Here is a 25,352-nt window from a genome sequence, read left to right as displayed (position 1 = left end):
ATCTGAGCTATCAACCTACCCCAGGGGCACCTAGGGGTGGGGTTTAGTTTTCAGCAACTGTCCTGCAGTTCTCAAATTATCCACGAAGACACATGCCCTCTCTCTTGTCTTCTCGATGTCTACAGCCCCTCCATCCTTCTCTCCTTGCTCCTCTCAGGCCATGTCTTCATCTGCCTCTCAGGACTTAGAGAAATGCCTGAGAGCCATTCAGCCACACCAGGGCATTCAGAGTTAGAAAGGTTCCTGGCCTTCTAATAAAGACTTCAGAACTGTCTATAAAGGCTCCTTTGGGGTGTCGCACATGCAGAAGACGGAGTGTGTGCACGCTGGTCACTGGAGACTGCAAAGCTAAGACAAGTGATGATAACCTTGCCAAACACTCACCTGCCCCTGCTCAGCCCCAGCCCTGCCCAGACACGGACACACACAGAAGGAGGGGTCAGAAAGGGCCTCAGATGGCCCGCTTCAGGCGATCCAGAGCAGAGACGGGCTTGAAAGGTCCTATAAGGAGGAGCTTCCAGCTTGGGGCTTCTGGAGCCTGCAAGACCCTGACGGTTACAGTAAGACGCATCTGTTTTCAAATACCACAGAAAGTAGACCGGGAAATACCTTCTTCTACATCGGCAGTAAGGACTTAACTCCGCGAGTCACTCTTTTTCCCCCCATGTAATTTTAAGTCTGTTCTGGGTGAACACAGACATCGTCTTATTGCGGAAGTTCCAGCTGGAAACTCAAAAGTATTTCTGACAACCAGACTGTGTCTGAGGGGAGGCGGCTTGCCAAGCTTGTGGGTTGTCTTTGGAAAGGGATGGAAAAACTAGCAAAGTGTCTTGTTGGTAACGTGAGCTCATCCCAAGTTTTCATTTTTTAGAAGGTAAGCAGAGCTGAGAGAGGTTAAGCTGCTTGCCCAGAAACATACAGCAAGTCAGAGGCTGAACTTGTAAGTTCCCCTGCCAGGCTGCCCCTGTAGGTAAGGGGACTGCGGTCATTAGAATACACAGACCTATGCAAGTGAGCTCCATGTCAGACCCTGCACTGCAGTATGTGAGCTTTACCGGGCTAGGAGATAGCTGGGGAGGTGAATATGTGCTACCACCATTGGTCAGACTAGACAACTGAGGCCCAGAGAGACCGTGTAACATGTCCAAGGTCACACAGGTGTCTAGGACTAGAACCCAGGTCTCCTGAATCTCTGGCCAGTGGTCTTCCTTCTACATCAAACAAGAATCAGGAAAAACCCAGAGCAGCTGTTTAACCCTGCCCTTCCTCACAAGGATCCCCATCCCACTACCCCGTAGTTCTCCAAGAATCCTTTCTTGGTCCAAATGGCCTGGGGTCAGGGGAGCCAGGCTGCCCGGGAACTGCTTACCTGTGTGCTGGAAGGTCCCACGGCACGGCGGGGCACCTTGATGTCAAAGCCGCCTTTGGGGTCCTTTTCCCCTCTCAAGCATGGGTCATTGGGGGGCTCTCGACCACCCTCCCAGTCACAGATGGTCTTGCGAATTGCCTGCAGGACACTGGTGAGGGAGGGGAGGGAGCTTAGCCCAGGTGTCTGCAAGGCTGTTTTCAGGCCCCAGAGGGTCTTGCTTAGCACCTCCTGCATTAGAGTTTCTGAGTGTTTGGGATGCACATTCAATCCTGGACCACTCAGGGATGCTCTTAGCAGTGTTCAGGTGCTTTCAACAAGAGGCTCCTGTGGCTTTGATGGCCATTGACTACCTAAGAATTCAGCTTTAAGCCACGTGGGGGACAGGAGGACAGGACCTGGGGGTGGGGAGAGGAGGAGGGAGCTACAGGAACATCTCATCAGCATCACTAGCTATATGGATCAAGTTTTAGAAAGAGCTTCTATGTATAGCCCGTTCCCCCCACACCATGTGTACTGAAGTCTACACATGGATTATCTCATTTCAGCATCCCGTAGCCATGGATACGGTGGCCACCATGATCCCAATTTACAACCAAGGAACGGACACTCAGAGAACTCATTTGAATAATTCACTTTTAGACAGCAGTTGGTTTGAGTTCAAGTCCTGAGTGGAGCCTTGGCTTAACACCAATGCCCACTACCAGAGGGTCTCTTTGTTTAAAAGCCGTGCTGGAAGATGACCGAGCTAGGAGGCCCTCCCCTTCTAGCCCTGCATCCCTCAGTTCCGCAGCACCCTGAATGGGGCCATCTGAGGACCCACCTGATCAGGACATTCTTTTTCTTGCGCACAGCTTGCCGCAAGGGCTCACGCAGTGTCACCTGGGCGAAATCCTGCAGGGCCGCATAGATAGTGTTGCGGATGGCCTGGTTGAAGACACTCTCCATCCTCCCCATGAGCACCTGCAGGCCCTTGATCATGGCGATCACCTGGTGGACATAGAGCAAGGGTCAGCCTAGCTACCATGTAGCAAGCCATCTGCTCGTTGTGCTTCTCCAGGCTGCGGGGAGCAGGCAGTGGAGGTGCCTAGAGTGTGAGGTCCATGCCTCTAAAACTGTCAGGTCACGACTAGGTAAGCAATGCCTGTAATGCCAGCCCAAGAACACCCGACGCCTCTGGCCTCAGACGTTCACAAGCACATTCTCTCTCATACACAAACACATAATTAAAACACTGGGATAAATGGATGGATAAAGAAGGGTTCAGAACCTGGGCGGGGGAGGGGGGAACCTTTGCAACTTAAGAGTAGGTAAAGATTTCTATGCTAGAACCCGCCATTCACATCCTGTGAAACAATAAGTTGAATAAACTGGGCTGTAGCAAACTATAAAACCAGCGTGCCTCAAAAGGCTTTGCCAAAAAAACAAAGAGGCAAAGTCACCCCATAGAGAAGCTACTTGCTACACACGCATGATGAAAGCCTTGTGGTGACGATACAGAAAGGATTCTCACAACTTCATAATGAGAAGGCACAGACACAACCTTCAGAGATGGGCAAAGGCAAAGGCTTCCATAGAATCCACAGGAGGCGAGAAGAATGGCCATGATCATGTGAAAAGATACTTGGTGTCGTCAGACTCTGGGAAATGAGACTCACAAGGTTAATGAGACTCACCTACTTGACCATTAGAATGGCCAAGATCACGAGTAAGGTGGCCACCAAAGGCCACCGAGGGCACAGAACAATGGGACACTCAGGAGACCTGGTGACAATGTGAAATCCCCCTTGGTGTGGCTGTTGAAGGACCATCTACACTGTGAGGGCTCTGGTAAAAAGTTAAAACTCAGCCAGGCTTCACTGGACAAGTCTGCAATGCTGAGACCTGCCTTGGATAGCAAGTGAGTTCAAGGACAACCTAAGACTCTCTCTCAACAAAAACCAACAGAAAAAACAAAGCAAAAACGGGCTGAGGGTGTAGCTCAGCTAGCCTTCTGTCTCCATCCCCACAGCACTAGGATTAAGAGTACGACCATATTCTACTTGATTACGTGGGTAATGGGGATCCGAACTTGGGTCCTCAAGCATGTGTAGCCAGTACCACCTTACCAGTCCTCCTCATATAGTTTTAATTACTTCTTAGAAAATGTCATACCTGTATAAATTATGTACTAGCCGATTTTGTGTCAACTACATACAAGCTAGAGTCTCCAGAAAGGAAGGAACCTCAGCTGAGGAAATGCCTCCATGAGACTCAGCTGTAAGGCATTTTTTTTCAATGTCTTATATAGTGTGGGAGGGCCCAGTCCATTACGAATGGTGCCATCCCTGGGCTGGTGGTCCTGGGTTCTATAAAAAAGCAGGCTATGTAAGCCAGGGGGAGCAAGCCAGTAAGTAGCACCCTTCCACAGCTTCTGCATCAGCTCCTGCCTCCAGATTCGGCCCCGTGTGAATTCCTGTCCTGACTTCCTTTGACAACGAACAGCAATATAGAAGTGTAAGCCAAATAAATCATTTTCTCCCCAACTTGCTTTGGTCATGGTGTTTCATCACAGCAACAGAAACCCTAACTGTGACACATTATATTTTGATTATATCCATTCCTATCCCACCCCAACCTTGCTCTGGCCCTCCCTGCCGATTTCAGATCATTCTTTCATAAGCACTTATTTATTCATCTACTTATTATATTTTAACTCAGTGAGGCCAATCGGCGCTGCCCATGCACACATGGGCATGACATCATCCACTGGGGCTTGGGGGAACCAACCAACGGCCATGTTCCCCAAGAAAAATGACTCTGACTACCCCAGCAACTAGCAACTGCTCCTCCACTAGGGGTAGGACCTCAGGAACCCTCCAGAGTCAATGCTGGAACTTGAAACTAGCTGGATCTATTATTTCTTAGTCACCTTAGGCAGAGAACAACCTAGACGGGAAAAGTCAGAAAAGGTTAGCAAGTTAAAATGACAACATATCTGGGTGATCAAAAGAACTCAGGAACTGCAGGGAGCTGCAGTCTGGGGTAGACGGGGAGAGCAGAGCATCGGCACCCACCTCCACAAAGGCAAACTTCTCTTCGCTGGTGTAATTGTAGCGTGTGGCTCTCTCGTATTCTTCCGCTGTACCCGGGCAATCCTTGTTGCAGAACTTGTCTGTGGGGTGAACCAACTTCCAAGAGTACTGGGGCGGGGGAGAAGAAAATCCAGTGTCCATCAGTTGAGGAAAGGTAAGCAAATGGTCAAGCCATCAGCACACTGGTTGGATGCAGGGTGAAAGCACTGACTTATGCAGGATAGGGGTGGACCCAGAAAACACAATGTAAAAAGCTGTATGGAAAAACCACATGCTTGGACTCTATAGATGGTGACTATCTAAAGTAAGGTAATGTTCAGTGACAGACAGAATACTGAGAGCTGAAGGGGTGGGGTGACAGATGTGGGGTTTTATTTTTAACGGTGTTTATGTGCATGTGTTTGTCTGTGGGATATGCATGTAAGTGTGGGTGCTCACAGAAGCCAGAGGCACCATCTCCCCTGTGCTGGAGTTTACAGAGGCTGTAAGCCACCGAAGGGCAGGGCAGGGTCCTAGCCACCTCTCTGGGCCCAGGTGCGGTTTTATTTAGTCATCTTTTTAAAGTATATTAACTTAAGGTAATACAATTCCATGAATATACTTAAAATGTAGGTTTCGGTTGGGTAAGAGGTGTGGTACATGAAAGACAGAAGCCATGTGAACTAGGTCAGTAGGGGCTGAGGTCTCAGGACACCTACCACCTCCATGACATGGGCACTCCACTTGGAGAGAAGTTGCAGGCCTCGAAGGGCCAGGTCAAAGAGCTCCCGGTACTCCTCATCTGACTTCTGGCTGTCCAGCCCTGAGCCTGTCACCACCTGAGGGACACAGAATTCCATACTCACCGCATGGTCCATGTGCCTGACGCTCATGAGCATTACTTTTCAAATTCCCCTGGAAAATCTGTGCAATTGTTATGCTCCCTTTGCTAGACAAACTTGTCTTTGACGGTTGTCTTGCTGAAGGTCGTATGTCTTGTAAGTGGCTGAGGGTTTTGATTCAGGAGTTGTCATTTCAGATCCCCACTTAGCCTCACCCTACAGCCTTACAGCAAAGGCTATCTTGACTGTATTCATTATAGGAAGTGCAAACTAGTAAGTGACCTGAGATTTCACCCTTGAAGTGATAATTAAATATAAGTATGTATGCTAGCAATGACTTTTACACAACACTGTGATTTCACAGGTGCTGTGGGAGAATGCTTTTGTACACTGTAAAGATTTGTCAGTCATATTGGCTTAATAAAATACTGATTACAGGAAGTATAGGTGGGGCAACCAGACTAAGAGAATTCTGGAAAGAGGAAAGGCAAAGATGCAGTTGCCAACCAAATGCAGAGGAAGCAAAATGAGAATCCCTCACTGAGAAAAGGTACCAAGTCACGTGGCTAAACATAGACAAGAATTATGAATTAGTTTAAGTTGTAAGAGCTAGTTAATAATAAGCCTGAGCTAATAGGCCAAACAGTTTATAATTAATATAAGCCCCTGTGTGTTTCTTTGGGACTAAATGGCTGCAGGACTGGGAAGAACAGAAACTTCCATCTACAAATGGCATTAAACATTCAGCAACTATATCCACATAAACCTGAGAGAGCTTGGGAACAGATTCTAGACACAAAAGAACAGAATAAAGCACAGTTTCTGGGTAACAACATTTTTTTGGGGGGGGGGAGCTCTACTTGCTAGAGGCAGGCAGAGACACAGCTCCTTTAACAGTGGCTTCCTGACTCAGCATTAATGGCAAAACCCTCCCAGCTCTTTTAAGAGGCTCTGTCACCGAACATTTAAATGGTGTTTATGAGCAGCTGGCAGCATGCTTCTTGGTGGTGGCATGGATCTGGAAACTCCACAGAGTTATGGCAATAAACATTGCTCCCACCTGTACCTCTGTCATTCTAGACTCTCAGGAAGCTAAGGAATGAGGTGGAACCCCATTTTGGTGGTGGAGTCACCAAAGCCACAGTTTTAATCCTAGCCATGTTACTTAGCAGATTAATGACTCATGTGTTCAGAAAAAGATAAATACAATAAAGACAGATTCAGATTTAAAAAAAACTCTTAAATGGTTTACAATCTGTTTAAAAATTAATGTAAGTTTGGGAGAGAAAAGAAAAAGGATAGAGAAAGTCCTTTAGAAAGGAAAAAGTGTAGCTGGGTATGGTGGCATACACTTTTAATCCTGCACTTGGGAGGCAGAGGCAGAAGCAGGTGGATCTCTGTAAGTTAAAGGCCAGTCTGGTCTACAGAGTAAGTTTCAGAATAGCCTAAGATACACAGAGAATCCCTGTCTCAAAACACCAAAAAATAAAATAGTTTTTTTTAAAGCCACATAAAGATGGAAAATACACAGAGAATCTGGATACTGTTATTATGCTGTCTTTGAATTGTTTGAAAAAGGAGCAACAGCTGCTAAAACTTCTTTTTAAAATTATAAATGCTGCTGGATTAATCCAACCTAAATATTTTGAAAGTGCTTTGACTTAAAATTTTAAGTCAAAATATGCTACATTTGAAAGATATGTTACATTGGAGAAGAGGTTTTGCTTTTGTTTTCACAGGAAATGAGAGGCTGTAGATTCATTCTGGGTTAAGAAAAATAAGGTTTGATCAAGGAAGACCCCCTTGAGAAATCCCCAATGGAAATGGATGGCCCAGATGATCCAACATTTCCGAGGACCTCTGTTGCAGTTTCTTCCGAGTTCAGCATCCAGAACAGCTTCAAGGATGCTGGCTGAGATGATCTAGCCTCACAGAATACTCCAGTTAGGACTTGACCATAATCCTAAATTTACTTTGGGTTCCTAGAAGTATACCAGCACCTCCAATCAGCAGGAAGCAGACTAGAAAACTACACCCACATTCCCCTCTCCAAAAAATAGAATTAGTTTTTGGGAATGTGGGTGTAGTTTTCTAGACTTTGTTTAGTGTATTGGTTACAAGTTGTTATGCATAATGGTCAGTAAAAAAGCTATACAAAGATTAGATTCAGGGTCTTGTTTTGAGAAGAAAAAAGGGGAACTGCTGTGGGAGAATGCTTTTGTACACTATAAAGATTTGTCACTCATATTGGTTTAACAAAACACTGATTGGCCAGTAGCCAGGCAGGAAGTATAGGTGGGGCAACCAGATTAAGAGAAATCTAGAAAGAGGAAAGGCAGAGAATCAGTCACTATCCAGATGCAGAGGAAGTAAGATGAGAATGCCCCACTGAGAAAAGGTACCAAGTTACATGGCTAGACACAGACAAGAATTATGGGTTAATTTAAGTTGTAAGGGCTAGTTAATAATAAGCCTGAGCTAATAGGCCAAAGAGTTTATAATTAGAATAAGCCCCTGTGTGTTTCTTTGGGACTGAACAGCTGTGAGACCAGGCAGGACAGAAACTTCTGTCTACACATAGGACTCCTGGTTTCATGTTCTATTTCACATACAGTGCTAATCACAGATCACTAAAATGATGTCACAGCCCACTGACTAGCTATGATGCACTAATTAAAAAGATCTGACACAAATGTCTGTATGTGTAATAGTCCATCCATGCCGTAAGTTCATAAGTATGGATATATATATATATATACATATATATATATACACATATATATATGTATATATATATATATATAGTGTGTGTGTGTGTGTGTATACATCCATATAATAATATATATATTATATTATACACATGCACACAAATACCACATGAGTATATGCAGATAGTCATTAATGATGGACACTATCTCTGTAAATTTGTTTCCTCTATAATTTACCACAGTGACACTTGTAGCAATGTCTCCATCCCCTGCAGACACCTGCATGTTCCCAGCTGAGTAGAGGCCTCTGTGTTTCTGTTTTAGCTCTCACATTGCAAGTCAACATCTTCTCTGTCGCTTACACAGTGTCAGGATGCCCACGTTTTTGTGCTTTTAGTTAACAATTTCAGACAAAGCTGATGTGCTGTGCTGTTGGTTCTCAACATTCCTGACACTGTGACCCTTTAATATCGTTCCTTATGTGGTGACCCCCAACCGTAAAATTTTCATTGCTACTTCATAAATGTAATTTTGCTACTGTTATGAATTGTAATGTAAATATTTGTTTTCTGGTGTTTTTTTGGTGACCCTTGTGAAAGGACTGTTTGACCCCTAAAGGGATCGTGACCCACAGGTTGAGAACCACTATGCAATACAGTGCTCTACATCCAGGAAAGCTGTGACAGACATGTTTAGAAACGCTTCCTTCAAACAGAAGTCATGGTACTGTTAGCCCTCAGTTAAATGTCAATGAATCAACAAAAAATATCACAAAGGTATCTTTAGACAGAAATGGAGATAAAACAAGATTCTGTGCTGATAAAAAAAAAACAGTGTGGCAAGAGGCTCATGGGAATTTCTTTGTGGGCAATGGCTCATAATTTTTGAATTCTGAGTTTATGGAATAGCCTAGAGTCACCTTGGGAGGGTATCTCAATGAGTGACTGTCTACATTTGGTCAGTCTGTAGGTACATCCTTGAGGGATCATCTTAATTGCATTAATTGAAACAGGAAGATCCAGCCTACATCAGGTGGCACCATTCCCTAAACAGGAGGTACTGAATTGTGTATGAGTGCAGAATCTGAGCTGAACATAAGCAAGCAAGCCAGAGAGCAAGCATGCGTTCACTTCTTTCCACTCTAACTGTGGATGTGATGTGAACATGCTTCTCCTACCCAAGACAGACGGTGGTTAGACTCATGCCAATAAACCACAGCCTCGTGGCAACACACATTAGTAGAAATGGGTTAATCAAGATGTGAGAGTTAGCCAGTAAGAAGCTAGAGCTAATGCGCCAGGCAGTGTTTAAATGACTACAATTTGTGTGTTGTTATTTCGGGTGTAAAGCTAGCCATGCGGGAGCCAGGCGGGATGAAAAGCAGGCCTGCTTGCCTCATCACTACACCCTTTACTGTATTCCAGGCACAACACACACGCCGGGCACCCTACTAGTTATTTCAGTGAACCTTACAAGAGAATGCTATCATTACCTCTACTTAAAAGATGTCTGGATTATTTTTGATTGACGCCATAACTGTAGATATCTATGGGACACGGTGTGAAGATTCAACACATGTATACACTATGTGATGGACAGATGGGCTACGTGGTGTATCTATCACCTCTGATGTCATTTCTTCATGTTAACTGTAATTATCATCAACCACTGTCACTCTACTGTGTGACAGAACACTGTAAGTGATTCCTCCTACTTGACTATTTTAAGCCTGTATTTTTCTTAAATATTTTCTATTTAGTAAGAGTACAGCTACCCCATGAAAAAGGACGGAAGGAAACTCCTTTTCTTTCCTGACTGCACCTCTGTACCTGCTAATAATCCTCTTCATCACTGTCCCTGCCATTCCCACCCTCGTCAGGCATTACTGCATTCTTTCCATTGTGCAGATGAAGGGATGGAGGTCCAGAGTCCAAGCCTGGCTCTGAATCACTTCCAGCAAGCCCACCCTCCGCCTCTGGCTATGGCTCCTCCATCCCACCCTGCCGGCTCTTCCTCAGCCTCTTTGGACTCTGCTGGCCCTGGACCAGCCACAGAACTCACCTCGCTGTTACTGTAGCGAGCTAGCTCTGAGATGAAACGGATGTGGTCATCCCGGATCTGAACCATCTGCTCGCAGATGTTGTACTGGGGGCTGATGCTGCTTTGCGTGCAAGTCCACCTGGGGAGAAAACCACAGGCTTTGTGTGGGTCACAGCTCCAGGCACTGGCATGGGAGAGGCTCCTTTTGCACACTAGCTGCTCCTGGTCCTCAAACAACATAGCTGGCTCCCCTGGCTGGAACCAAAACGTCAAGTGGCCATCTAAGCCCCAGAGCCACCAACGCAGGCACCATGGTTAGAAAGGAGAGTCCTGTCTCTGCCTTCTCCAGTTCCTACTGCAGGTGTCTCTGGACACCAGCACATAATACTTACCAATTAAGTGAGAGAGCGAGGGCCAAGACCACAGCCTCTCTACGGTCACAAAAGGCTAGAATCACAGACGAGCAACCTCCCTGTCTTTCCCCAAAGGACCTGGTGACATGAATGTACCCACGGTGAAAGACCTTCTATCATTCTGAGAGGTGTGGTTGGTATCTCCTCCCCACCTCGTCTTCCTCCCTTCTCTCTTCCTATTCTCCTTTCTCCTCTCCTGTCTTCTTTCCCATCCTTTGGAAAGATGTCATTAGGAAAACCTTCCTGAATCACAGAGGAAATAAGTGAGCAAAACCCCCTCACTCTCTGACCCTCTTCTTCTGTCCAGAACCAGTGGCCGGCAAGTAAACAGACCAAGAGAATGGGAAGCCAGCAGGCAGGTGCAGGGTATGGACAGAGCTTAAATTCAAAAGAAGACACAAAGGGACTCTCATAAGGAGTATTAGTGGCGATGCCCTCCCCTGGCTTAGACTGCTGGATTTTCATTTTGAGCTACTTGTAGAGGGGACACAGTCGCTCAAATCTCTGACTTTCTGCCTGGTTACAAACTTCTCCCTCTAAGACTGCCAGACATGGTCTGATTTCCCCCCAAGGACTCATTTCTGGGTCTCCAGGTAGACGTAGACTGTAGGTTGAGGACCCCTCTGCAGGTATCCTAAGCTTTTTTGAGACAAGGTTCCAATGTAGCTGAGGCAGGTCTCAAGCTTCTGATCCTCCTGCCTCCACCTCCCAACTGCTGGGATTGTAAGTATTTGTACCATCCCTGGGCTCTGCTGATATCATTTGAATCCCAGCTACTAGGAGTGGCTGAGGCAAGAGAATCACAAATACAAGGTATTCTTGGGCTACAGACTGAGACCCTAATTCCAAATAACAAGTGAAAAGATAAGGGAGGCTGTAGCCCTTTGGTAGGGTGTCTGTCCAGCCTGTGCAAGTCTTCGGTTCAATCACCAGCACTGCAAAACTAAGACACCGACCAGAAGGTGGCCAGCACCGATCCACACAGATAAACCACAGTCTCTTGGTTGTAGGTAATATGCATGTGGATAGACCATCCTGTGTCTTCTAAGAGCAGAGGAATCAAGGCTGGAGCCAGATAACTATCCTGTACCTCCAGTAATCCTTCCTGGGAGCCATTGACTCACTCCTAGGCCTTAACATCGATTTCCTTGAACTATGATGTAGTAGATGACACAAGAGGAGGCCACCAACCCACGTCACAGCTGGAACCATCCAAACCACGCTGTTAACCACGTAATTATTGCACAGCCACAGAACCTGAGCAGACCTGAACCAGGGTGATGACTGTTGCCATCAGTAGACTCCGGCCGTCCCACTGAGGGGAGGGGGTTACCGCAGAACAGGACAAGGGGCGTGGCTATGCTCTAAGCCCTTTAGAGCCTGGCAGCAAAGGGTTGGTGCAAAAGGGCTCAGAGCATCCTCGCTAGTCCCCTCCTGGCACCGCTGTTCTGTGGGAATCCACCTGCCCAGGGCTCTGGGGAGGGAGGAGGGACTGAAGTGGTCCCTCAGCTCCCTGCCCGGGCTGGGCATCCTCACAGGAGCCGAGAGACATTACGGCAGGCACTCACTTGGACTTGTTCTCTTCATAGTGAGCACTGGTCTTAATGTATCTGGCCAGCTCTATCTGCATGTCGCCGAAAAGGGGCACCACCTGCAGCTGCTGCAAAGGAAGCAAACACAGTGCATGAGATGCCACAGGCAGGGCTGGGGCTGATGTACCGGCGGGGTGTAAGGCTTCAGTGTGCACCTGGGGTCAGAAGTTTTGTTTATTTCTTACGGTGTTACCATAAAGTCCTGGCATCCAGAGGAACCCCAGCCAGCATACAGGCCCTTCCCCTGCCTCCAACCAACTGTATACTTCAAGTAATTGACACTAGAGAGGCCAAGTGGCTTGTCCAAGGTCACACAGAACAGATGAACCAGAGGACCAGATGGATGGTCTCCCAGTACAGGTCCTTCCTATAGCTCAGAAGATTTCTACTGCTCCAAGCTGGACTAGGAGCAGGTGGCAGAGGGCTACTGCCTGGGGGTGGCCTTCCTGAGACTGCCCACCTGATAGCTAACATTAAAGTGCAGACATCTTCTGACCAAAGCCTAGGACATGTGGAAGGGAGGTTGCTGTCTACCTACATCTGTCTTTTCTCACTGGACACAGGACCCGGCGCTTCACAAACACTATTTCAGCTGAACCTGGCTGCAAAGGCCTATAATCCCAGCTATTCCTGACACAAAGGCAAGAGGATCCTAAGCTCACAGGCTCCCTGGACAACACAGTGAGATTCTACCTTAAAATAAAAAGTGAAAAAGAAGGTTGGGATGTGACTAGTAATAGAAGACTTATTTAGCATGGGCAAGTCCCTGGATTTAATCCTAAGTACTACAAAACCCAGCTACCAAGCATCCACTATCTCCATCCACACACGACCAAGTGGGGTCAGTACTGCCCCTGTCTCATTGTAATTGCATTGGGATTGACACATATGGAGAAGCTTAGTCTGCCCAGGAAGTCAGGCCAGATGGAGCAAGAGCTAGGAGAAGAACCCTCAGCCCCAGGAGGCCTAGTTTGTGCCTTTTCCAAAGCTGTTCAGACAGAAGGGAGCAGAGGCAGATTAACCCCTGGTATAGGTAAGCCTGGCTCTCTCTGTCTTCCTGCTGGCTGAAGACATTGCAGTCTCCCAACAGGAGGCCTGTTTTTACCTGGGACAGCTCTGGAGAAAAGCTAAGAAATCAAGTCATGAGACCCCTCTGAGGACTCAAGTTTCCCCTTAAACCTCAGTGCTGCTGACCTCAGTGTTTTCCACAAACAGCATCCCCCCAGGGCAGGATTCCCATCTGTAGGACCCAGAGCTAAAGTAACTTCAGAATGAGAATCCAGTTCTAGATGTGACACGCCCTTGCTCAAACTCCAAAGTTAATATTTATCTGCAAGTTTTTCAAGACAGGGTTTCTCTGTAGCTTTTGGAGCCTGTCCTGGAACTAGCTCTGTAGACCAGGCTGGCCTCGAACTCACAAAGATCTGCCTGTCTCTGCCACCCGAGTGCTAGGATTAAAGGTTTGTGCCACCACAGCCCAGCTAATCTGTAAGTTTTTACTAGGACCTCAAAGGTTCAAATGGATTGAGCTTATGCAGAACATTGGTGAGTTACTGTGCCTAAACGGAGCAGCCAAGTAGCCTGTCGTGGGCCCCAGAATGGCTGCAATGGCAAACATGAAACCACTTAAAAGTTAGAGCTTAGAGGATGGAGAAATAGCCCAGCCGTTAATGCACTTGCTGCTCTTTCAGAGGACCAGGGCTTGATGCTGGGTACCCACATGGCAGTTCACAACTATCTGTAACTCCAGTTCCAGGGTATCTAATGTCCTCTTCTGACCTCCATGGGCACTGCACACACATGGTGCAGACAAGTATGCAGGTACAATATCCATATGCATAAGATAAAAGTAAATCTTTAACGAAAACACTCAGCCTTTAGCTCTGGGATGTTATGAAAATTAACAGTTATTGCCTTCTAGGATGCAACTGTCTTTAGATGAAAGACTCCAGGAAAGGGGAAAAGAGCATGCAGGAAGACTTACAAGGCCTCCAGTGGAATCCCAGCCGAGTCTGGAGGCTGGCATCACCCACATCTGGGCAGCAGACAGCTTTAGTGGGAGCAGCTGGAGCCTGTGCTCGTCTCTTCCTTTTCTTGAGGGTCTTTAGATGCCTATGAACCATCTCCACAGCTTTCTGGCTAATCCCTTCCTTTCCCCCAGGGGATCAAGACTCTAGCCACTCTGTCCCCCTGCCTAGCCCCAGCTCCATTTACTAACCTTAAAGAACTTATCGATTTTGCTAAGGTTGATTCTCTTCTTGGCATCCAGTTTGTAAATGTTACTGACATTTCCATCCATCAGGTAGAGGCCAAAGCCCATCACCTAGAATGAGAAAGACCCAAGTCAAAACTATTACACTCCCAGAGCAGCTAACAAAACTAGAGGCCCTCGATGCATACATGCACACACATGTACATACATGTACAGGCACAGAGATTCACTGGCATCTTGTAGAGACACACATGCTGCTTCAAAATCATACACACCTCCAAATTAAAATAAGAAACATGGGCCTGACTTCAACAAGAAATGTAGCATATGATTATAGTAGCCACTCTGGGCCAGGGGCTGTGGTTTAACAAGTGAGGTCTCAATTCCCACAAAACTCTTAGGTGCCACATATTATTTAAGGATGGAGAACTGGAAACAGAGGGGTGAGAGATCTTGCCATAGTCACACAAGGGAGCTGAAGGGACTATCTGCAAAGGGGTTAGCTCAGGATCTGCCATTCAAATGTGCACTTACAGGTCCTACTAACAGAGAAAGGACTCTGCTGTTTCCCAGAGGTGCCAAGGCACAGACACTGTGACCATAAAATTCCCCAGGTAAACAGCAATGTAAAGGCTCCTGAGGAGTCATGGGGGACACTGTTTAAGAGCAAGTTTCTGCCTGAAGATGCTGAGACTCTTAATTTTTTCCTAGTCCCTTTAGATAAATGAGCAGCTGGAGGGTATGGTCAGCTGTGGAGACACAGGAAGTCACTCCTCACCGTGCCTTTATCACCTTGGCCCCTAAGGGAAGAAGCAGAGAACTGTCTCTGACAGCTGCTTCCTGCTTGGCACATTCTGTCCTGCAGCATCAGCACCAGACTGACTGTAAGGGTTTCTCACGCCCCCTGGTGGCACCTGAGCTCACTAACAAGCTGCAGAGAGCTGGGCGGCAGCACAAAACAATTCTGTTCATGTCAGCTGTGGGAGAACGGCTGGACAGGACCTAAGCACAAGGGTAGGACAGGCAAAGCAACAGATTTCTTCTGTAATGATACCATCTTATGGCTGTGAAACATCCAAACACATTTGATCGCATGGGCTAGAAAGCCCAAATGCAGGCTAGTGAGAAGGCTCAGTGGGTAAAGGTGCTTGCTGCCAAGCCTGATGATCCTAGTTCAATCCCCAGGACCCACATGGTGGAAGCAAAGAGCTGCCTCCCACAAGGTGTCCTTTGCCTTCCACATGAATACTGTGGTACATACATGTTTAAAAACATACATAAATAAATCTTTACAATTCTACATGTAAAGCTGGATATGCTGGCACACATCTTTAATTCTAGCACTTGGGAGGCAGCGGCAGGTGGAGCTCCGTGAGTTCAAGGTCAGCTTGGTCTACTTATTGAGTTCCAAGCTAGCCAGGGTTAAATTTTGTTGAGACCCTGTCTCAAAAACAAAACAAAACAAAACACCACAAAACTTATACATTCTATGTTATTAACTTTTTTGAAAATATAGAAACACAGAAAAAAAAATGATATATACCAAAGTACTAAAAGTATTGTCTCTGAGTTGGGAGGGCGGGATTCCTGAATAATTTAGAGCCTCCACAATTATAACAACAACTTCATAATAAAAACTAAAAACCACTTTTTTTTTTTTGCTATTTTGACAAAACATGGAGTCTTCCTTCCCTCTAAGCTAGGAACTTCTCTTTCAGAAGCTGAGCTCTGCAAATGTCGTGCTCAAGGCGCGGACTTCAGGGTTTTCAGTGCAGTCAAACCTTTAACCCCGGGAGATGCGTGAGGAATAGCATCCCTGTAAAGTGGCTTCTTGGCGTCAACTAGTGATGGCACTGGAGAAACATGTGTGACAGCATTGTCAATGTGTTCATGGCGCACCAAAGGAAAGGGAAGATCCCAGGAAAGCTGGTGCACATGAGAAACCCTGTGCTGGTGGGGCGGAGTCAAGCTAGTTCCTGGGCTGCTGCCAATCATCCAGGCCTAATGGGTGAGCCCAGGGTCGCAGTAAGAGACCGTATGTCAGAAAAGAATACGGGGCGAGAGCAATGACTCAGCGATTAAGAACAGTTACTACCCTTGCAGAGGACCTGAGTCTGGTGCCCTGCACCCATGTTGGGCAGCTCACAATAGCCCTAACTCAGGTGCCAGGATATCCAAAACCACTGGTCTTCAACGGCACCTGCACTCAAGTGCACATATCCACATAAGCATATTTAAAATAAAATAAATGTTTAGGAAAGATCCTGAGGAATGACACCTTCTTTGGTCTACACACACACACACACACACAAGTGTGAGGTGGGAAAGCTTTACCTTGAGCAGCATGTGCTTCTCGCTGGGTGTCAGGTACATCTTATTCTCATAGTAATCCACACAGATGTTAACAATGTCTGCCAGCAGTTCCTCGTAGCCTGGAATCACTTCCAATTGCTGGTGAAGACACTAAACAACAGCGCCACCTGCTGGTCAGGCAGAGCAAGCAACCTCTGACACCACCCAGAAAGCCCAGAGCTGGGCAGGATAAATGAGCACTTTGGTCTCAGTTGAGGTTCCAGGAGGAGGGAGCTTTCGTGACAACAGGTGCTGATACCTGACTCCCCCTTGATAGCTGGTAGTTTCTGCTCACCTTCTGCAGCCGGAAACCTAAGCCCTTGGGCTCCCATGTTAACCCTGGTGGTTCTGGGGGTAGAGTGCACTAGCTCAGCTTTAGAGCAATCGGGCCTGCAGTAATTGCAGTTTGGTTTGGAGGGTGTGGACTTCTCTCTGAGGTTTCTTCAGACAAAGGCAGGAAGAAGACCCACCCAGCGGAAGGGCTAACGGTAGGTAGGTAGATAGGTAGGTAGGTAGGTATCTCCTTGCTGGCAGGACTCAGGAACATCAAAACACTTCCTGTTAAGGAGGGTTTCTCTGTAGCCCTGTTAGCAGGATTTTCTCTGGGCCCCTACTGGATACTCAGTGGAGGGCATTGCTGGGATTCTCTACAGACAGTTAGGGGCTCTGACTCCACAGCCTTCTGCAGTGACCAAAAAAGGCTCTGCCACCTCCAGGCCTTTGAGATGAGGGAAACAAGTCTGAGAACTCCTGGGAGCATCAGGGTCCCACTCTGGGTTGGCCTGGGTCCTGCAGAAACTCTTGCTGGTAATGAACTGACTGTGAGGCAGGTCCAGCTAGGACAGGAGCAAGGGGAGAGAAGGGCCAGAGGGTGCACTCAGGCAAACTGGCGGCGGTGACTCTAACTGTGCCTCCCCAGGCCCTTGGTCATGTTCTGGGGATTTTTTTTTTGTTCATCCTTCGTTTATTTTTCAATCTAGTTCTATTAGCTATATTCTCATATCAGTCCCAAGATAATATGCCCACTTTATGGATGAGTTAACTGCATCTGTGACTTGGCCTGAGATGTGATAATGGACCCAGGGTAGGCTTGTTCTCAGCCTAGGGGCTGATGTGGGGCCCACAGCCCTGCCCAGGAACCTTTCGGAGAACCGAACAGGGAGAGGTCACTGATGGTAGCTTTACTTTACTCTCATGAAAGGCAGAGAAACAAGTGCGGAAGGAGTTTGCGTGCTGTCCCTTGGAGCCCTCTGAGCCTCAGGCCCCACCTTTGCATTCTTGGCATACCAGGCAAGACGAACAGAGGACCTGTCCTCACCTGGGTGATCCTGTTGTGATTGGCCAGGAACATAGACAGGTTCTGAGATTCCTGAATGGACTGGGGGTCCGCCATCTTCCTTAGGAACTGGGCCGCTCTGAAACGCAGGGAAGGAAGGGATAAGAGGGTGCAGAGGAGTCTGCACCCACTCAGCCTAAGAGGGACACCATCCCCATGCCAAGAGGCTCTGAGCACTGCAGGTGGCTCCAAGGTCAAAGGAAAGTGTGTTTGGCCGTCCTTTCTCAGGACAGCTGCTGGGAGTTAAAAGGCGTGAGAAGAGAAAACACAGCTGGAATCCTGGGACAGTTCACAGAAAGCAGGAAGGAACACTGAGACCTTGAGCCTGGCCAGGACCTCCAGGGAAGCTGCATGGTGAGTCCTGCAGAGCAACCACAGGCAGGAAGCTTCATTTTTTTATGTGTTCTGTTCATTATAGAAAATCTCAACATCCTATTTTCGGGTTTGTTTGCAGTACCAGGGATCGGATCTAGGGCAAGCATGTACATGCTGGACAAGCACTTGACCTTTGAGCGATGTCCCCTACCTTTCTACCACTTCTCAGTTTTGAGAGTGTCCTGCTAAGTTTTCTCAGGCTGGTATCAAAATCACTCTATAGCCTAAACCTTGAACTGATGGAAACCATATTGTACTCCTGTGCTGCTAGGCCCAGAGGATGATTCTCCCGCCTTAGCCTTCCAAGTAGCAAGAATGGAAGATCTGTCTCTACTTCAACACTCCCATGCACAGCCCTGCATGGGAGCGCAAGTGCCTCTAACCTAACCGGATGACAGACGGAAGGAGGAAGAACACAGGCTGGTCTTAACCGTGTGTCCCGGCTTAACCCAGCAAGGCACAACTCATGTCACAATAGCTTGTGAGAATGGCGATAACACTCCTGCCCGCTGCAGGACACAGATGTTGGCTGCGGTCACGATGGAAGTGGTGGGCCACTGCAGGAAGTGTATGGGGAAGGATGCTGCGATGGTGGCCATCTGTGGCCTCTGGAGTCGGCCTTGAGATGGGCTCTAACTATTGGGCAACTCCGGTTTCACATCTGACCCGGGAGAATTGTGAAATTCAATCTGCCATATTCTTTCTCTTGTTATCTTGAAACATGAGGAGGTGTGGCTCAGAGATAGGGTCGTCCTTTGCCCGTGATATGGACAACTCTTCCAGGAGATACGTACAGATGCTGTGTCCATCATCTGAGCCTCAACCAACTCTCAGGGATCTGTTGCTTTGTAGTGCTCCCTGTCTTTGACTGGTTACATCTTAGTTTGAATGACCCCCTCCCAATTCCAGTCCTTGTCAACGATGACAAGGACCCCTAACTCAGCCATTGGCTCAGTTAGCCTCCACCACGCTCAGTATCTGAGGGAGGGATCAGCAAGTTGGATTGATGGCAATCTTGGCTTGGATTTTTCAAATGTGGTTAGAAAGTGAGGAGTTCCTTCCTAAAAGGCTGGGGTTATACCATAGGCTAGCAGGAGGTCATAGCGGGGGCCTGCCTGACAAAGAAACCCGCAGAGAGGCAGAGAAGTGGTGAAGAGATCTAGGCAACCGCCGTGGCCACTGAGGTAACGAGAGGAATGTCTGCTTGGGCTCTGTAGTTCTAGGACACAAGCTGTGGCTTTCTGTCTGTTACAGAAAGTGACAATGTGATTGCTTATGCTAATCTTCCTACCACAAGACAGGCAAGCTGTTCCCCAGATGGGGAAGCAAGGACTGGATTCCATCTTGGGTGGTCAAGCCTGGCCAACATCAACTCTTCCGAAGCCGTGGCTCAAAACCATCTTTTTCAAACCACCCTGGAATGGCAGCTGGGTTTCAGGATGGCAACTCTTACCAGGGAATAAGAAGGGTTGTGAGAAGGGTTCGGGGAGCAGGGAAGGTTCCTGACCTCTTGTAGGCAGAGTGGTCATTCTTGACGCTACACTTCATGTTCTTCAGCTCATCCAAGACTGCGAACATGTTGATAAACTTGCCCAGGGTCAGCAGGTAGGCCTCCGAGACAAAGTCCTTCCTGCGCTCAGCATGGCACAGCCGCTTTACCTCGCTACAGAAGCGCTCGATGGCCTTGCGCTGGAGACAGAGAGGCAGTGGTGAGGATGGGGCAGGCAGGTGATGGGGAACCTCAGTGCACTCTAGGGTAGGAGCAGTCAAGGCTGCCCTAGGGTCCCCATTAGAGTCAAGGTGGAGAAAGGAGGACACATCTGCCATGCCAGGCTGTCTTTCTCAGAGATGTCCTCATTTCCAAAGCTAACTTGAAAAGGTGCTGGGACCTGTCTGAAGTGACTTTATGTGATGAATTATTCCAAAAACACATTTACCAGGAGGCATTGTGTACCCAGTGTGTGACAAGCAGGGAGAGACAGAGGTTCATCCAAAAAGCAACTGATAATTGAGCATCTACTGTATACCATAGAGCCATCCTAAGGGCTGAGGTTAAGCAGAAATCAAAATGAGAACAAAAACTGCTCCAAGGATTCTACACGTCAACTAAGTAATGGAAGACAAAATAAATTCTTTGCAGTGGAATACCTGGTACAGAAGGAAATGAAGAAGGGATGGAGGTTGGGAAGCGCTCAAAAGAACTGTCCCTCTAGGGAGAAAGACCAAAATCTCCAAGAAGTGGCTTTTAGGGAAGTAATTTGAAAGAGAAGAAAGAGGAGTAAGTGAAAAAAGCATGAGCTGCCAGTGCAAAGGTCTTGAGGCATGTCGGGAGGGCAGAAGGAAGGACAGGGCTTGGCTCAAGCTGGACTGAGTGCAGGCAAGGAGCGAAGTCAACACTAGAGAGGCCAGGCCCTCTCAGAGGCTCTTCTGAGGGCAGAGCTGGGGCTCCAGCAAGGTAGCATGGTGGCTGCAGAGGGGACAGCGGACTGTCGTTTCCTAAGGTGGAGTCTCTAAGTGGCCCTCACTCCACTGACGGGAATCTGCTTGTCCTGGTTTGCCTTCCAAGGCTGAAATAAACACCCTGACCAAAAGCAGCGTGGGGAAGAAAAGATCTACAGCCTACAGTCCACCCTGAAGGAAGTCAGGACAGGAACTCAAGACAAGAACCTAGAGGCAGGAACCAAAGCAGAGATACAGAGGGTCCAGAGCTTGGTCAGTGTGCTCTCTTACACAACCTAGGACCCTGCCAGCCCACAGTGATCTGGGCCCTCCCACACCAATCATTAATTTAAAAAATGTCCCCCCCACAGACTTGCCTAAGGGTAATCAGTAGAAGAAACTCAACAGTTGAGTTTCCTTCTTCTATGTGACTCCAGCTTGTGTCAAGTTGACAGAAAACTAACTAGCACGCTACCTAAGAGAAAGACAAGAGTACACGCGTGCTCAGCTTTTGTTCCTAACAGGCTCTCATCTATCCCCTAGTGGATGAATGAGTAAAATATGATGTTTGGATACAGTGACATGGTGTTCCATCATTAAAGAGAAACATAGATTCTGCCACCTGCTTCAGTATAGAAACACCCCACGAGCTGCTAGGGGCCAGCCATGAAAAGTCATGTCCTGTATAATTTCATTGGTAGGAAAACGTCTAAAGAGGAAGGAAATCCGCAGAGATAAGAAGCAGTTCCATAGTTGCCTGGGGCTGAAGGAGAGGGTGTTGGGGGTAGAACAGGATGATGGCTCAAGGGGTAAACATATTCTAGAACAGATTATATGATGAACACACAACTCCGTGAAGATACTAAAGCATGCCGGGCTATTCATTCTGCTTGGGTGAATCACCAGAACAAATACTAGATCTCAAAAACAAGAGAGGAAAAGAAAGAGGAGGCGAGGGGGAGGGGGGAAAAGAGAGGAGGAGGAAGAGGAGGGGGGAAGAGAAGAGGAGGAAGAGAAGAACACTGGAAGGGAGGTGTGAAGAGAGGCAGGTGTATGTGCAGGTGTGAGCCTGCTCCAGGACCTGCCAGTCCCCCTCCCTCACAGGACAGACCAGGCCAGAGTCCAAGTCCAGTTGGGCTCTCCGCCATGGTGGAACTGTTCCCCACAGCTATGCTCACCATAATGGCGTAGTGATGAGACTTAGACTCACCATGGAACACCTGGGCGTGTCCATGAAGGATGTGTGTTTCCAGAAAGGTCTCACTGAACAAGGAAGACTTGCCCCGAATGTGTAAGTAGTGTGGCGTGATCCCATGGACTTGGGTCCCTCCTTCCTGACCCGGGCACAACCTGACCAGTGCCTAACGCGTCTTCCACCATGTTTTCACTGCCATCGTGAACTGTACCTTTAAACTGTGAGCCAAGTAAGTCTGGCCTTCCTTGAGGTTCCTGGAACTGCTTTATTAGGCATTTGACCCCAGCAGGGAAGAGAGGAACTAGCAGGGATGGCCACAGTGCTGCTGAGTGCTTGAAGCAAGCCTTGAGTTGCTGAGGAGTTTGGTTTTTAACTTATTGCTGTTTACACACGCGGTCAATGGGCACAGTGCTGGGTACATGGCTGTGAATCATTCTAGACCCTTCTGTCCATTCACACCCCTTGTTGGGAAGTTCTTCACTTCATACCCAGTTTCTGACAGCTCTTCTCTCTTGGACCTGCTTCCCAGAGACTTTAGGAAGTCAAGCCGTCTATGATATGAACAGTTACAAAGCACTGTGTGCTGGCATGGCCCTGCTGGTACCTACAGATAGATCTCATTTATCCCTTCCACTATCCTGACAGGCCAGGCTTCACTTCCCGTGTGTGTGTGTGTGTGTGTGTGTGTGTGTGTGTGTGTGTGTGTGTGTGAGCTTCATTTTTGTGTGTGCATGTGTGTCTCTGTGTATGTGTGTGTAGGCTTCATTTCTCGTTTGTGTGTGTGTGTAAGCTTCATTTCTCACGTGTGCATGCGTGTGTGTGTATTGTGTGCAGGCTTCATTTCCTCAGTGCTGGTATGGGTCACTGTGTGTGAGTATCTGTGTGTGTGTGAATGTGAGTCTGTATCTGTGTGTGTGAATTGTGTGTCTATGTGTGAGAGTGTGTATGAGTTTGAGTGTGTGTTTGTGTGTCTATGTGTGAGTATGCGTGTGCCTATGTGTGAGTGCATGTGTGTCTATGTGTGAGTGCGTGTGTGTCTATGTGTGAGTGCGTGTGTGTCTATGTGTGAGTGCGTGTGTCTGTGTGTATGTGTGTATGCGTGTGTGAAGTAATTCACACACAGTCAGACAACAGCAGAGCCAGGGTCTGACCTAGAACTGTTCCTTGCCCAGGCTGAGACACCTCCCCAGTGCAGTCACAGCTCTTGCCTGGATGCTGAGTACAGAGTGGATTCTAGCCAGAGTCAAGAGTCTACAAATGAAGCTCAGTCCCCCAAGTGGAACATTCCTTGCGTATGGCTTGTGCAGGCTACGTCGCCCACTGTGGGGTAAAGACTGGCTTTGAAGCGTTCGTCCTGCCACCCTCTCAGCTGCCACCAAGACCCCAGCAAGTAACAGGCTGCTCACACTTCCTGTGCTACCACCTAGCCTTTCCTCGCACCTGTTTCAACAACGGCTCTTTCAGAACGCCCGACTAGTCTCCGGCCATCCCCATATCCTCTTCACAGCCTCTTCCAGTCTCCACCTCCCAGCCATTTTCTACCCGGCGGCCAGACATCCTGAAATCTCAGGTCAGGTCTCATCACCAAATTCAAACCTAAGCTCATCTCACTGAGTCCCGCCCCCTCCAGCCTCCCCTCGGAGCACTTCCTGTTCTCACCGTTCTATAACCCACTCCCTTACTGTCCTCTATGTCTTGATCACAGCCATCCCCACCGGCCTGGGGCTCTGCCGGACCCTCTTCCTGGATCCCTTTCACCATACCACCACACTCCTGCCTCTCTTGTGACCACATGGTTCCATGCGCCGTCCCTAAAGCACCAACTATCTGTAGCGACTCCGCAATCCACAACTGTTGGAAATCATATTTCACGCATGGCCCTGACCGCGTCCTAAAAACGACGGTGTATTTTTGAAGCTCCGTGCTCCAAGCATACCATACACATACTCACTAGGACACATCCTCCGTGGAGGTGGGGACACCTGCTGGCCTGGCTCACCCACGGGACTCTAGGTGGCTCTTAAAAATACTAGCCGGATGAGAAAAAAAAAAATGACATGGCCCCGAAGTCTAGTATGTGGACAGTAGGGGTCTTTGTGAGCCTTCCGCTGTGGACCCCTCCCCCCCACACCCTGCCCCTGCTCACCTGGAAGTACATGAACTTCATGAGCTTGGTGACCTCTGGCTCCAGCACCTCCACGGTCTTCTCATAGATCTCCACCCGGTTGGGCTGCTCATTGCACTTCACCTGTGAACGAGAGAGGCCAGCCCATCATCCAGGCTCCCAGCTGCTGTCTCAGAGCATGGCTAGCAGCTCACACACGGCACCTCGTGGTGGGTGATAACATTGTCACCCTAGTGAGGGGGCTGTAGAAGACTGACAGTCCCCAGAAGTGATCCCTGGAGATGGGCTGCTATACGAGCCAGCTGGCCCCAACTGTGGGCCCTCCTCCGTTTCTGGCTGATCTGCGCTCTTACAGTTAGTTATCTGCGTATCTACGGAGATCTGCAATGTCCTCTCCTCTCTCCTCATGCGCAAAATGCTGAACACCTCTGCCCTTGGACAACAAGACGGCTGAGCAGTTTCCCAGCCGCATCCAGGTTGATAACAGCTGACTGAAGCTGTGCCGTCCAGAGACCCATTTCCCCCACCCAGTGTTTTTAGCCAGCGTATAACCATAGTACCGCATGGCGGATGCTCTTTGAGCACACACACCCCAAGCCTGACAACAAGATGGCTGGGCATAGAGTGAGCGAGCACGCTATTTTCTTTCCCTTTAGACAGTGTCTCACTGCGAACCCGCACAGACCCGAAACTCAAGGTCTTCCTGACTCCTCCTATGTGTTGGGATTCCAGGTGAGTTCCACAGGCACCGGACAAGAGCTAGCCTTCATGGTTATCAATGGCTCGGGAACTGACCGTGGGGTATTAAATGGGCAAGGGACACAGTCATAAACCACCATTACAGACATCAGAAGGACTAAGGGGGGGTGTCTCTGGAGCAACCATGGGAAGGTGGCTCCCACAGCTGGCAGGCAGAAAGGTTCCATATGATTTGAGGCCTGTTTTATTTTTGTCTTTGCACTGCTGGGGAGAGAACCCAAGCCTTGGACCCCAAGACCTTGGATATGTTTAGCAGTGCTTTGCCACTGAGTGACAACTTCAGTTTGGTCCCTTTTTCCAGGAAAGCAAAATTCTGAAGCTGGCCAGGTGGTTCAACAGAAAAACGCACTTCTTTTCGAGCCTTATCAGGGACAAGCCTGGATGGGGCCAGAACCAGTTCCTGCATGTTGTCCTCTGACAGCCACATGCATGCCATTGTGCATATATGTCCTCCCCCGAGAGAGTAAGTAAATGCAATAAAAATTTCTAAGAAAACCAGTTGTTTAAGAAAAACAAAATTAGGCTTAGAAAAAATATGAAACGTA

At 48.1% G+C, this 25,352-nt stretch overlaps 1 protein-coding gene across 2 annotated transcripts in view; it reads right to left on the bottom strand.

The window, feature by feature from the left end:
- The window catches only part of Cyfip2 (cytoplasmic FMR1 interacting protein 2), a 122,830-nt gene that overhangs the window by 68,958 nt on the left and 28,520 nt on the right, over nt 1–25,352 (bottom strand). For both annotated transcript variants that reach the window (XM_075992862.1, XM_075992863.1), the window contains exons 5-15: nt 24,070–24,171; nt 19,797–19,978; nt 17,897–17,993; nt 16,561–16,689; nt 14,233–14,337; nt 11,991–12,082; nt 10,031–10,148; nt 5,139–5,258; nt 4,423–4,548; nt 2,190–2,356; nt 1,370–1,517 (exon numbers count right to left, since the gene is read on the bottom strand). In XM_075992862.1, the coding sequence (XP_075848977.1) occupies nt 1,370–1,517; nt 2,190–2,356; nt 4,423–4,548; nt 5,139–5,258; nt 10,031–10,148; nt 11,991–12,082; nt 14,233–14,337; nt 16,561–16,689; nt 17,897–17,993; nt 19,797–19,978; nt 24,070–24,171 (1,386 nt within the window). The remainder of the gene's footprint in view (nt 1–1,369; nt 1,518–2,189; nt 2,357–4,422; nt 4,549–5,138; nt 5,259–10,030; nt 10,149–11,990; nt 12,083–14,232; nt 14,338–16,560; nt 16,690–17,896; nt 17,994–19,796; nt 19,979–24,069; nt 24,172–25,352) is intronic.

The sequence above is a fragment of the Microtus pennsylvanicus genome, chromosome 11 (genome assembly GCF_037038515.1).
Source record: "Microtus pennsylvanicus isolate mMicPen1 chromosome 11, mMicPen1.hap1, whole genome shotgun sequence".
In the NCBI taxonomy this organism is placed as follows: Eukaryota; Metazoa; Chordata; class Mammalia; order Rodentia; family Cricetidae; genus Microtus; species Microtus pennsylvanicus.
Note: the sequence above shows the minus strand (reverse complement) of the source record. Positions and strands in the feature narration are given on the sequence as shown.